This window comes from Daldinia childiae (assembly GCF_008694065.1).
Source record: "Daldinia childiae strain JS-1345 chromosome Unknown Scaffold45, whole genome shotgun sequence".
In the NCBI taxonomy this organism is placed as follows: domain Eukaryota; kingdom Fungi; phylum Ascomycota; class Sordariomycetes; order Xylariales; family Hypoxylaceae; genus Daldinia; species Daldinia childiae.
The window spans coordinates 1-15,022 of NW_022984686.1; the positions used below are offsets into that span (position 1 = coordinate 1).

A 15,022-nucleotide genomic window follows, 5' to 3' on the forward strand; every position below is an offset into this window, starting at 1 on the left:
AGCTTTTTTTTTATATAGGTTTAAAAATATTTTTAAATAATTTTTAAGGAATTTATTATGGTTGGGTTATAAAAAAAATGCGTTGTTATATTAAGTTTTATTTATAAATTAAAAAATGTGTTTAAATAAAAATTATTATATCTATCTAATTTTTCCCACCTTTTTCCCCAGCCCCCCTTTCTATCCTTCTCTGGGCCTTCGGCTTCGGGGTTCGGCCCTTTGCTCTCTCCTCGCTCTTTTCCCTTTGTTCCCTTTCCCCCTTCTTCTCCCCTCTTTTTTCCCTTTCCCCTTTTTTTCCTTTTTTCGGCCTTTGTCCGTTTGCCGCGCCCCCCGTTTTCCTCCCTTTCCCTTTCTTTTTTTCTTTTTCCTTGTTCCTCTGTTTCCCTTTTTGTTTCCCTTGGTTCCCTTTGTTTTTTCCTTTCTCCCTCTTTTTCCCCCGGCGCGTTTTTTCTTTTTCTTTTTTTCCTTGTTCCCTTCCTTTGGGTTTCTTTTTCTTTCTTTTCCGTTGGTGTTCTCGTCCCCTTTTCTTCCTCTCCTTTTTTTCCCGCCTGGTCCCGGTTCCGTCGTCCTGTTCCCGTTTTTTTCCTCGTCCTTCCTGTTTTTTTCTCTTCTTTCCTTTCTTTGGTCGTCTGTTTCTTCCCCTTTTTTCCTTCGGTCCCCCCTTGCTTCCTTCTTTCCCTGTCCTCCCTCTCCTTAATTTTTTTAATATAAATTAGGTTTTTTTCTTTAAACAGGTAGATAATTATCTGTATAGATAAAAAAGTTTTTAATTAGGGCTTTATTGTAGGGTTGGTTAAAATGTTTTATAATTTTTTAATAATATGGGTAATTATAATTTTTTTATCCTTAAAAATTTATTTTTTAAGAAGTTTATTAATAGTTTTTAATTTTTTTAGGTATAATTTATTTTTTTTTAAAAATTTTTTTTAAAAAGTCTATTAATAGTAACATTAAAAGGTTAAAAATAAACGTTAGTTTTAATAAAATTATTATTATAATTATTTTATTTTTTTTTAATTTTAATTTTAAATTATTAATTTGTAAATGTAACTATATTTATAATTAATAAGGTTTTTTTTTTATTATATATAAAAGTAATTTTTATTAATTTATTATAAATAATCTTTTATTATTATAAGTTATATTATTAAATTTAATATATATTTAAATAATAAAATTGTTGTTTTTTATTTTTATAATATTTTTTTTAAAAAAATAATCTTAAAACGTAAAGGTATAAACTTATTTATAAATATATATAATATTAAAGTAACTTATCTTTTATTTTAACTATTTTTATTTATTTTTTTAATTATTAATTTAATTCTTTTAAATTATATATATAACTTTTAAAAAATTTAAATGGTAAAAAGGTTTTATTTATTTAAAAATTAATTTGAAAGAAATTGGTAAAAAGTAAAATTAACGTTAAGATTATTAAATAAAACTATACTAATAAAATCTTTTTTACAAAAAATTTTTTAAATATATTAAAAGAAATTATTTGTATATTTTATTATTTTATTTAGGGGTTTAAAAACTATATAAGTTATTTAACATTTTATAATTTAGTATTTTCGAAAGAATATTATAAATTACCTATTTGAAAAAATAAATATTTAAAAATATTATAAATATAAATCTTAAAATAACGTTAGGGATTTTTTGCGAAATTAATAGTATATAACTATTTTATAGGTTTTATGGGTAGTTATAAATTAAACCTATAATTAATTTTCTAATAAAAGCCATTTTAGTAAATATTTTTTAGTAATAAATTCTTAATTTTTAAATAATTAATATTTTTTATTCTATTAATTTAATATTAATTATAAATTTTTTATTAGGAAATAATTTTAAGTTTTAGTTAAATAAGATTATTTATAATTTTTTTTAACAATAAATATACTATTTAATAATTGTTTCGGGTATATATATTTATTAACTTTGTTATTTTTAATAGTATATGATAATTTTCGAAAAATAAAATAATTTTAAATTTTTGTTGATATAAATAGGTACAGTAGATTTAAAAAATTTGTTTTGGTAATATATAATTAATTTGGATAATAATTTTTTGCTTTTTATTTAGTATATAGTAATAGTAATAATAGGAATAGATTTTATTTTATTTTAATAAATAAATTAATATATTTTATAATTTATAATATTTATAATATTATTTAAATAGTTAAATTTTTTTATAATATTTTGTAATATTTATTAAAAAAGTTATAAGTTTAATAGTTTAAGTCCTTTTAAATATAATACGTGGTCTGTGCCCTAAATTTAATTGTTTCTTAGTGGATGCAGTACGCCAAAACATCTTGTATTTAGCATTGGTGTTTCCCCAAGATTCAGGCGCTACTGTACTGTAACTTAGCCATGGGACCCCGTCCCACGCGAACACCACGCAGCAAGCGCAGTTAGACTTACATATTCGGAAACTCCACTTCCAGTCCCACTCTTTTATCGAACCGATTTAAGATCTCAACCTCTTAGAATTGATTCTTTGGAGGGCGCACCTCATCCCAAAGCTATCCCAGAACCTCAGCCCAAAGTCTAACCCAATCAAGCAAGTGTGGACCTTCTTTCACCCCAATAGTACTAGCGCATCCAAAACTCGACTACCATTTTATTAACATTATATTTATACAAATATATACTTTTATACATTATTATATTTAATGAAATATAAATAATTTTATATAATTAATTAAAATCGATTAATAATTAATTATTAATCGATTACGTATTAATTTTTAATTAATTTATAATTAATTTATATAAATCAAGTAAAAATAAAGAATAGGTAAAAGCATACGTTTAATTGATTAAATGTCAAGCGCTATAATATAGGGACTTAATGGCTGCAACGCGCTGTAATTACAAGGCATTTAGGCTTATATTTAATGAGACACCAGAGTTCACCCCAAAGTCACCTGATGTAAAGCTCACCCCAAAGCGGGGACCATGTCAATTGTAACCAATTAGAACTTTGGATCCAAGGTCTTAGCTTTTGCCAAATCGGGTTAGACTTTGGGCTGAGGTTCTAGGATATCTTTGGGATGAGGTGTAGACTCGATTCTTTGTATCCACATCTTCCCGCTATGGTACCTTTTCTGCTCTATTGCATCAACCCCTGGGTTTGTAGGATGCGCGAGATGCGCAAACCGCAAACTAGAACTACATACGTAACGCTCCAACTTCGAATGACAAAGTACAGACCGTATATACTAATCAATCCATTTGATATATGATATACCTAAGGATTATGCCTCGAGCTATTAGACCGCCGTATATGAATTAGGTACCAATGGTCATGCTATCGACCTAATTTACTAGCCCCCTTTATCGTGAACTACCACTAAACAAACACACTTCTGTATTAAGACGAAGTACTCGAGCTTGTCAATATCTGCACAGCAAGCCCTAACTTCACACCGATATTTCTTGGGTATTAATAATGTATTTCCAGACGTAGAGCTAGCTCCCTACGGTATGGTAGTGCTTTTGCACATATACACGGGGAAGCCAAGGTTTGGCCAAGAGAACAAACAGCAATGTAATGCGCCTCCTACTCCATAGTCGCCCGAGCTTTGATCCCTCTATCCTTAATTAATACCTTCCCAGAACCAATGAGTAATGGTTATGCCAGAATCCAGAGCGTGTAATACTTTAAAATGGCTTCCGGAACTGCTCCAGGAGCATCAGCGAGTCTCGCAGTCTCTCGGCAGCTTTTTCTTCTGGCGATGAGCTGCCCAGCCTTTGTTCTATCCCCGGTGTAAGTTTTTGTCTTTATCCAAACGTCCCATCCACGTGCTCTACTATGGTCTCGAGGACCTGAGCACTCTTACCTGGTGACGGGGACGGAGTCCCTCCCGCAAGACTGGTTGTGGTGGCCTTGCCGTTAGCGGCGGCAGCTCGCCGTTGGATCCTCGCGCATTCCGGGCATGGGGTATCTTTTGGTCTCAGGGCGACGCGGCGGTTGCATTGCAGCATCCCGGGAGGCAGCTTGGGTTGTTTATCTGGTAGGAACTTGGTCTTGTCTAGAACCATGTCATCTTTAGGACCGCATCTCCTGGCAACGTGGCAGGGGGATGTGTTCTGGTATAATCGGTGGTTGCATCCCCGGAAGGTGTTCCAGATCTCGATGCACATGGTTCCTAGGTGTAACTCGAGTGCAGGAAATGACTTGCGGTAGTGGTACGACGCTTGACTGCAGGAAATATTACGAGATGTCGACGATGCGATAGACGAGTACGCGGTCGGAAGTGGAGGGGGTTTGGTTGCCTAAACTGTTTGGATAGCATCGGCGAAACGAATGATTTAAATAAGGCAATCGATGCCGATTTGTGTCAATGAAAAACTGTACTGTGGGTAAAAATGGTGAAGGCGACGACGTGGGTTGAATGCGATTTGTGTGCACTCACAAATTTTAGGCAAGTCTCTTGAGTTGGTCGCGTCGTCTACTTCGTCATCATTGTAACCAGATGGTACCTATTGTGCGTAATACATAGTGAATAGGATAAGTAAAGTCCCCCAAGTAGAGTACAAAGACATTTCCACATTGTCTGGAGGGCGAGTTGGCTATTCTGGGCTTTTTTGTACTACAACATTCTGCAGTGAAAGGGCGAAGCGTCATATATAAAGATGAGATAGAAGGCTATTGATAGTAGTATCACAAAGGTATTACTCCTTTGATGCTCTAATATTAGATGTTTTAAACCAGACAAACTATAGAAACAGTTACTTGAGACCACGAGGCAGTGACTATTATGCCAGGTTGTTCGTCAGTTGTTTGCTCTGATGTGAAGCCGCTCATGGTCAAGATTGGTTGTATCTGTTACCTGATATCACGCTGTAAGGGTTATATTCCATAATAATCATCAACAACTCATATTCCAGCTATTGACTAGGTGGTATAAGCAGTTATGACGAGATTCTTTTGGAGCCCTTCATTGCTGATTGCGCTCATCCCATCTCACGAACCCCTCCCCTTTCCTTTCCTATGGAATATCTGCTCAATAAAAACTACATTTTTTATGCTTTGCTCGTTACCTATAATCATACATGGTTGAAAACTTGTTATGTTAGAGCCTAGAGTCATTCAAAAGTTTCCGTATCATACCTTTTGATACTATAGAAGATATATATGACTACCTAGACGCTATGAAGGTATACAATACAACGACCAAACCATACTCTAGAACACGCTTCAGAGCAATACTTTGAACCACTGATTCCATGGTCGACCTTTTATCCTTGACACCTCTCCAAATCTCGTTACCCCTATTTATACCATAACGTATTATCAACGCCAACTCCTAGCCCAGGGTTTCAATCGAGATTCAAGTTATGGGCATTTCTATCACCATTAGGGCATCGGGGTCCTCCTAATCTTCTGTTCATCGAAGAACCACAAAGGCGACACCGTCCGCGAGCCTCCATACTATGATATCGACACGGAGATTGAGCCATCCTTTCGTGAGGCAGGTGAATACTAAGTCCTTGGATCATACTGTCCGGATGATCCATACCCCGGTCGTCGTGTAAGTCCCTACCATTACGTTGATCGTACCTTATGACTTCTCTTTCTTGCATGTTCGCTTGGTCTCCCGGGATGTCTTCAATTTGATGTATTCTCCTTGTAGGTCCATGGGAGGTATTCCCTCTACTTCGAAGACCTACTGGGTGATATTGTGATTCAGGCGCGCTAGGTTCGAGATCTGATCCCCCTATACCGGCCCTAACGGTATTTCTTAGAGACCTGGGATATCTAGTCCTTGTGCTACGCTGGGTGTAACGCCGTTGGCGTGAAACTACTCGGCCTATCGATGTATTATAACCGTGTCTTTCTCTACGCATCCTGCGCCTGTCTAATAGACGTACGGGTGAGCGGCTTGCCCTTTCTATCTCGTTTCCCAAAGTCAATTGTCGACCCAGGGCCTCTACTGGAGCATAGTTCCTGGAGTTGGGTCTTGTAGGTATTGGTTGGACCGTACTTGACCTTGACCTTGACCTTCTCGTGATAATGCAGGACGTCTCGTCTAAGTCGATTTCCTCTACGTCGACGTCTTCCATCAATACGTCTTGTACATCACTCTGTGGTAGGGGGTACACTCTAGTACAAATGAAGCATTCGTATGATTCCAACCTGGTGACGATGCAGTCTATTTCTTCACATTCGTTACGCGCGAGGCAATACTCGATCTTATCATGGCTCGTCGTAATGTTTCTGCAGTTTACGCAAAGTGTGCGGGTTCTATGTAACCAGCACATCTTGCTGTGTTCGATTGAAAGCGAGTGGTGTGTTGGTAAAAATCGTTGGGATTGGATATCAATATGAGTATGCTAACATTCCTTCTTTTATATCTAACGACTGACTGGGAAGAATTGTACTTTATAGAATGCTGATTTCTAAAAGCGAAATAGGTAGTTCGTAAAAGTTGGTATAGTTAGAAAAATAGAACCCATAAGGAGGACTGCTTTAGATACCTTACATATTACACAATTGCACCTGTCTCCTGATTTAAGAAGGTATAGACAAGTTACGGAAGCCTCGCAGGTTCCTACTATACGTTATTTTAGATACAGATATTAGCAAGTGCTCTTCCCAAGCCAGAACGACCTTGTAGCTTACCAAGAGTTTATACCGAAAGTGAGCTAAAAGACAAGAATATAGTATATAGTAATCAGAGATATCATATTGGTATTTACTTGTTGAATAATAACAAAATGAACAAATTTTTAAAAAAAAAACCAACCCAGGCACCAAACCTATGCTCGAAAACCACAACGCCGTTTGCACATTCCAAATAATTAACGAATGCGAGGGTATCCCTATTTCCTACCTGACGTAAAGCCAGACTAAATGCTTTAATCCATAATCCGTTCAACTCCCTCTCCTTAGACGCATTATATCCATACGCTCATTCGTTCATTATTCCCTGCCAATGACAGTGTCCATATTACCCATAAGGGCGTGGACCTGGACCGTCGAACCGGGACCACCTGCGCCCTTCTGGGCTTCCAGCTTGGATCCCGGCCAACCTCCAATAGACCTAATGATCTTGACATCCCTTCCTTTGACCTTTAGCCTGCCACTCGTTGTCTCGGCGCTTAAGTATCCCTCCCATGCCTGCGGATATCGTAGTCCAATGTCACCGCTAGTGGACTTGTGAAGCGCTTGTAGGCAGTCAAGCGGCCTGCCGCTAACCAATCCCCTGTCTCCGTACCAAACCGGCTCAAGCACGCGTATGGCTGTAGTGCCACTCGTCGTTGCTGTCTCCAGCTGAGCGGGTTGATCCGGTGATACCCTGTCTTCGTTCATCACAGGAAGTAAATCAAGAGCAATGTCGCTAGCAGTACTCTTGAGTTCGATGCCAGCGCCAAATGCGAAGGCACCATGGATACCTCCGGAAGTCGACTTGATATCTACAAGATAGTCGCGAAGCGGGATTTGCTCTCTCAAATGCACCGGCTCTGTGGCATAGACAGTGCCGGATATCGAGCTCAAGGATAGGACAGCAGCCTTCGGGTCCGTTTCGAGTTCTTCCTTGGGCGTGATCGACACTGTGATGTGGCCGGAGGTCGTGTGCAACCCTAGCATATCGTAAAGAGGCCAGTTGCCTTCGATCTTACCCGACGTGGTCGTGATCTCGATAATACGAGAGTCAAGCACGTACGAATCTTTAGCAGGGATGAAAGTGTACTCCGGAGCCGATAGCATAAAGCCAGTGTTGTTGTACGAGGTAGGGTGGTCCGAACCGGATGTGATATCCCCTACGATCGAAGAAGCCCTAGTGTAACCCGCCACGTGGAGAGATAGATCGTCTAAAAATAACATATCAAGATGGATTGAGCCCAGTGACAGCACTCCTATCTCGGCGTTTTCGGGCACCCAGATGGTCGCTCGCATTTCGACGCAGGGCCAGATGTTCGGGTTTAGGGAGTTGTACTTCTTAGGTACGCTCACCTTCAAGGCCTGGGCTTCTTCGTCTACGAAGACGTCGAGTAGGACACCCTTGTCATTAGTGGCGATCTCCAGTACCAAGCGCGGGCTACCTCCGGCATCAAGCCTTCGTACATTGACTTGACCGGCAACGCGCACCTGGGTATTTCCGGAGTGTGCGTGCTGATCCTCTATGAAAGTAATATTGTGGTTCCTATCAAAGTTGAGGCCTAAGATCTGATCCTCGAAGCGATGCACTGCATTATCGCAATATGTTGGCGGGAAAGGACCGGCGACCCCAGGCGCATCGGGTCCGGGTCCAGACACGGGTTCCTTTACGGACTCGGGCGGTGATCCTTGGACGGGCTGCGCCCCAATAGTTTTCCTCTGCGTAACCATATTAGCGACAGGTTCCGACCGATGCCAAGAAAAAGATGAAGTTAGATAGTCCGGCTTACATGATCATCTTCTTTTATAATCCGTACAGAATTTGCTAGAAATCCGATCGAGACAACCAGTACGATCAAGCCAAGCACTAGGGTCCTCCAACCGAGCCACGTAGGCAGCCGTCTCCTGACTCGTCGAGTCCAGTGCGGTGTGTTACCAAGTTCTTCGTCGATTGGTTGGCCGATGCTCTCGGGACCTCTGGCTAGCAGCCGCTCGTTCTCGATGATTTCCTGCACACCCATGGTAGGGGTAAATGTGTTGTAGCTTCTAGATTGGCGTTGTTGGTTGGTGGACGAGAGAGGGGAGATTGGCGATGGTGAATACGCCGGTGGAGCGTCCGAATATACGGAAGGAGTCCGTCCTCGTGTTGGATATATTCTGAGAGGGGTGTATGATGATGACGAGGGAGAGTACGTATGCGCAAACGCGGAATTGGATTGTTGTTGACGTGGTGCGGTCGAACTAGTAGGATATTGCTCCGACTGACTAGCTTGTTCGGTAGTGCCCGTTCTTGTAATATTATGGTTGTAATTATGATAAGAGTCTTCTATTCTCTGAGTATTTGATGATGACCTTTCTTCTTCTGCCTCTCTTGCTTTTGATTCAGCGCCAGACTCAGATGTCTGCTGGAGCGTGGGGTCGGGAACTAAGACGTTTGGTACGTTTGGAACAGCATGGGACGAGGAAGATGAGGCGAAGTAACCATCCGAAGGCGATAATTGATCTGCGTAGTCCTCGCCATCTGATTCATCACCCATAGAGTACAAGTTATCGGCGTAAGGCATGGTTTCTTCGGTTCGTTGAAACGGTCTTGGCGGAGAATGAAACTATCGCCAAGCTGTTTTGTTACACTCGAAACGCTCGTCTGTGTCTTACCGCACCGGCAAAATTAAGACGTAACAAGCTAGTGGATAATTACAGAGAATAATTAAATTATAGGGCTGGTTTCTTTCCTCTAGAATAAGATGTAAAATGATTCCATCTCGTGTGGGTGATGTTAAGGGAATATCACAGAACGTGGTGGTTTTGATTACGGCACGGTAAGGCTGTGACTAACACCAGGATAATTGTTGAGACTATATATATGCGATCCTCGGCACCTCACTTACCTAGGATGGACTCGGATCACTAACTGGCAACGCATATCTAACCCAATTGTAGTCAAGAAGGCTGCGTAAGCCCTATCTGCAATCTACGCACGTTACGCAGTATAAACGTGCTCTATTGAGCCGTAGGGCGGAGCGGAGGTGAAGCCATATTATAGGGTTATCGAGGACGTAGCTGCAGTAGGGTGTTGCAAAAAGGGAAGTTAGATAGAAGAAATGTTGGCATTGGAGTTGTGTTATTGGTTTGTTTAAAGTAGTCTAACTCGGACTGTAATCTGTATATCTAGGTATAATGGTATAATACTACGCCATACCGCATACCGCAATACCTCAATACTACTAGCAAATACCCCGCTGCTATGCTTCTTCCTCCCCCTGCTCTTTAAAAGTCCTACGTGCGATTCCCCGCTTCCCATTCCCTAGTGATACGTCAGCTACTGGCTTTTAACTTATACGTAGTCCCATGGGTCGGATTGCGAATTCAATATATCGCTATACTCTTGATTGGCTGTCGGAACCCGAATAGCTGGAGCCTGGAGGAGCTGACGAGTTATTCTATACCCCCTTCGTATACTTATACCTTATGATGACGACACTATCCTAGTCAGTTAAGACAGGCGATAGTGTTAGTATACTCAGTCTACCCCGGACATCGTCAGCCCTAGCTATCTAGTTTGATCCGAAGTACGCGGCTCCCCGATCGAGCTCCGATTGAGTTCCGGCTCGCGTTGAAGATCCGCCACGTGAGCATGGTTCGGCGTATGATCCGGATTATCGGGCCATACGCTACGGGATACCGAACTGCGTACATAGCCGTTAAGTCTGTATAATGATGGCGTAGCTTGAATATAGATCTAACTACGGCGATATACCTAGATAGGAGGCAACAATCCCTGTGGACTATTAGCTTGTGAATAGATATATAAAGCTCTTTGTTAGTCTAACAGGAGCTTCTACTCATGGACTCATTTATTGAATTACTCATATGCTAGTGTTTTAAGGCTCCGACGGGTCCGGGGTGGATTTATTAAGCTGTGTCTGAAGTCTCTAGTCATGCGGAATACAGGTGCAATCTCATAGAGGCGATAAACTTCCCCCCTCTGGAAAAATGCGCCTAGGCTAAGACCATAGTTTAAATGCAGTCTATGAATCAATATCCATACATGGTTATATGTCAATTGCCCTCTTGAATCATATACAGTCTTTCCGATGTTCTGTGAATAAGACACTGTGAATCTTTAGTGAGATTTAGCCCTTCTCTCCTAGCGCCAAATCTCAGTAGCTAGTATTCTCAATCAGCCATAAGCAGATTCAAGATAATGTACAGTAACATAAATATCTATATCTTATTTGTATCTTACTTATCTATGAACATTCACTTTAGTCGAGTGACCCCATTTGAGTAAGGATTTAGATTGTTGAGTAGTGAGTGATGGGATGAACCCAGAGTGCCTAACCCACGGTAAGGGATAATAGGGGTTACAACTGGGTTACTGTAGTATTACCATTTTCCTTCGAGCTTGATTTTTTTTTTTCAATGCCACAATGCGGCAAAAAGCCAATGCTGACGCTATTGAATATCGTCGATATTTGGAATTTGGATATTACAGCCCTCGGAGATGAAAGCATCATCGTCTAAAGCTATCAGAGGGACGTTGCCACACGGAAGTGAATGTCTCTGGAGCATTGAACAACTTGGAGTCGCAAACATAGTTAATGGGAGAAGGTATATGCGAACTAGAGTAGTTCAGCGTAGCTATATTGCCTGTGCTTAGTGTGCACATACATACCTACACACATATATGTTGTATATTTGGTCGTGTAAGTAAGGGGTGTTCGTGATTCGAGTTCGTACGGTCCCGACTACTAGCTAACTTGGGGTGGTACTCATTCTGGAGCTTTACAGCTCATGGTCATTTTGATATGAGCAGATATATGTAATAGATCGACTAGGCTGGGCATCAAGAAGGGAATCCCACCTTCCGTCGGGAGTTAGCATCTCGAGGCTTGTCTTGGCCGTGTTACTTTTCGTATCGCATACGAGTGAGTAGAAGTTAAAGTCGACGTGAAGAGGTACGATAGAGGTTTAATTAACCTAACTAAAGGTGTTCTAATTTACGATAGAGAGACCGTAAGATATCCCCACTAAGGGGCTACTGTTACTCTAGGTCTTCCATAGTGATGCCAATCTACTTTTCCCCATAAGCATTGCCATCTATTCGCTGGTAACACATCTTGTTTCACAGGTGTGACACGGATAGTCGAGATGGTATTTAGGCATAACTAAATGTGTCTGTGTTACGCCCAACATTTGTGTTCGTCGTGTTACCCTTCTAGAAAAGGGGTAGCCTGGCCGTTCCAGACATTACCTTAGCTATTCAACCCATTGCTCCCGACAAGTCAAATTTCGAAGAAGAGATATGAGTACCCACGATTGGGGTTCTTGGTACTAAATTCCCCGATGTTTAATGAGGATTGACCTCTGGATATCGCCTAGAACTGTGTCGTGGGGTGTCATCGAGAATCAATATAAGCCCCTCCCGCCGGCAGATGGCATATCTACCATCCCTAACGAGGTTAAAACATGCCATTCATATTCCGGTCGCCGCCTTTAGCGAGATTATATGGCGTTAATCGTAGCAAAATATCACATCGCGGAGAGTAATCCGTAGTCTTCCCTCAACTATTAACCTATCCTTACCTACCGGACTATCGTGAGAGGTTCGGGGTTGTCGGTATCCTAGTGTTACCGCACTTTACACGATGATTAGGACAGATACTTTAAGAGCGGGTCGGGATTGGACCCAGTCCGGGCCCAGGCCATGGGCGTCGCTGTTCTCGTAGTGCAGCGGAAGTTTTCTGGAGCACTCGTTGGGCCATAATCAACCACTAACCTCTCGTAACGTACGCCATAGTCGTAGCGGGTATTCGTGGCTTACTATTAGCATCGATCTACTCTCGAAGTTGGTTCCGCCACTCGAGCTGAACGATTAGCAAACAATCCCATGGTACGTTTTTGCCGTGGATTCCGGTATAATATCCCCAAGAGGGTTTCCGGAAACAGTCCACAGATCGCCAGTGGGTAGCGTATGGAAAGCTGCGAAACAACCCTACGAGCTAGCTTTACGAGCGAGTAACTGGATACCTGCTAGTGAGTATTGTGGTTCATTGAACCCTTCTGTGGCGGTTATGTGGCCCGACAATACTTTCCGGAAAGGAGTCATGCAGCCACGAGTAACACAGCAGAATCTGTCACATCGTTCTAGAAACATATTTCTTCCAAAGAACACCAATTAGGGTAAATTAGTGTGTCCTTTCCGTCCCGTCTTATCCCGATACAGAATCATCGTAGAAGCTAGGGTAGCCGCCTAAGCAGTGGCGCGTCTAGAAGTCTGCGGCTACGTCAACAACAAACGGATGACCACTGGTAGTGTAATGATGACCTGCAGTACGCTTCTAATGCGGTGATAGAATAAGAGTCGGTGAGTAGCATCGAATTCTTTACAATGAGATATTTGTGAGAACTGCCCCTTATCTCCCTCCGAACGGCGTACAATTTGCAAGCGGTGTTGACCACCGAGTAGCTGATCTCAGCATCGGCGGACAAGAGGTTGGAGTTTACATCTAAAACCGCAGTTGGCTTATTGTATCCGGTGTTTCGGACATTCCATCTTATTATAGGTCTCTATGCACTTGATATATAATGCCGCCAGACTGTCGGTAACACAACATTTTGTCATTCTGTCAGCTGTGATGTCGGTAGCCAGTGAGTGACTTAGGGGCTCCCGGGCTTATTACATGTCATTCCAAGAACTCCTGCTCACTTAAGGATTACAAACCTTCCTGATAGAAGATGTAAATAGTATTTGCCAAGGTCAATCTGTAAATAATGTGCAATATGTCGCGCAAAGATATTCATCGGGGATTATAGTATCGCCATATCTTGATTCTAAGAGATAACTCCAACTGTAAATAAAACGGAGATGCATTATTTCTATAATTCATATGTGGCTGTACTACTGTATCTTTCCTATTTTAGAGGGCGCTAATTACAATAGCTGAGATATTAGATCATATGTATAAAAGGTATTACTGATTTTGCTACCTTGTGATTTCTTAGACCTTGGCTATCTACTTAAGGCAGGTTGGGGTAAAACACACTTAGGTACGGATCCATATCTACAGGTATACCACATCTAACCGAGTGTGTGTCTCGCAGTTTGAAGACACTTTTTAAATCCCAACTGAACTAGTCGGCCCAAGCGTAGATTTAACAAGAAAATTTGCATGTTATGGTCTAATAGTCGTCTCATCGTTACACAGGATAGCCCCTAGGGGGTAAACTAGGTGAACTTGCAGGACAACGATGTTTGATTTCTTTTTTTACGCTTGGCAGCCGATTTGCTGGCAGCGCGAACATGCATATAGGTGGGTACAATGAAGCGAGGGAGCCACGATACTCACCAGATTTAGATTCCAGGTCGGGTAGTGTGCCGGATTTTCCGAGCTTGGAGTTTGCCTTGTGACCTTGTGACTTGCCATTCTGGTGGGTTTAAACCGTCTAACAGGAAACTAGTGGAGATTGAGGCTCTGACATGACCTTTCAACGACATCCAACTTACGTTGTGTAGTTGCAACTAGCCTTGCTTGGACACATAGCTAATCGTAATCCATACATCTGATCTGGATCCGAGTAACATTGATGAGCGCATTGATGAACGCCAAGCTGTGGGTTGCTGAGGTCGGACGGCATATGCGTACATAGTAGTCTTCTCTTGCCTCTTTAGGCAGTTACCAAGGTCTTCGCCTGCGCCAGCATATACGAATAGTATACATAGGTGAAAGTGTATACTTTGAGGCTGTGTCAAAGGGTCGTTTATAATTCTGTCCTCAACGATTTCTTCTATGTAAATATGTGTCTTGGACGTGATGTTGCCTTATCACTAAACATCCTGGCTAAAGTTTGCGATGGAAGGATCTCGGTTCTTCATATTGGAGAGAAGTAAAGGTGATTGGAGGATAAAGATGTTGTATATTATCCAATGATATTGTCGAAACCCACAACGTACTTCTTCCTGCGACACAGCCGCTGTGAGGGTGTCAAGGCTGGTTTGACTTGTCATATCCCTAGAGGACCTCAAGAAAACAAATGTGGTGCTAGAGGGCGCGAATAATGCTGCATCTTGGACGGCTAAATTACCCGACCTCTTTCGTACCTTCGAATATGCCGTTTGGCTCGTGGGGACGGGGACAACGCACAAGGGCTAATCGCTTCGTGAGCTGTTTAACCGCAAATGTCCCTAACGTCACTGACACCTAAAGTGATAATCACGCCGAGGTGTAAATAAATATCTTCGCTAGATGGCTAAGCGTAGGTAGTGTAACGTTTAAGTAAAAGTAAGGTGCGGGATACTGCATGTTGCGCCGCTTAGAATCTCGGTAGCTACCTAGCATTGATGCTGGAGAGTGCCAATATATTGGAATGGCTACTTCTTGCATACAAGAATGGAATGTT

The 15,022-nt window shown here is 41.5% G+C and overlaps 1 protein-coding gene across 1 annotated transcript; it reads right to left on the reverse strand.

Moving 5' to 3' along the window:
- Positions 1-6,943: 6,943 nt before the first annotated feature.
- On the reverse strand, positions 6,944-8,643 carry GL218_09575 (uncharacterized protein; the record flags this gene model as incomplete). Its single annotated transcript, XM_033586409.1, has 2 exons — positions 6,944-8,341; positions 8,413-8,643. The coding sequence occupies 2 exons, from the start codon at positions 8,641-8,643 to the stop codon at positions 6,944-6,946; spliced, it is 1,629 nt and encodes a 542-aa protein (XP_033435053.1).
- Between the last annotated feature and the right edge of the window lie 6,379 nt (positions 8,644-15,022).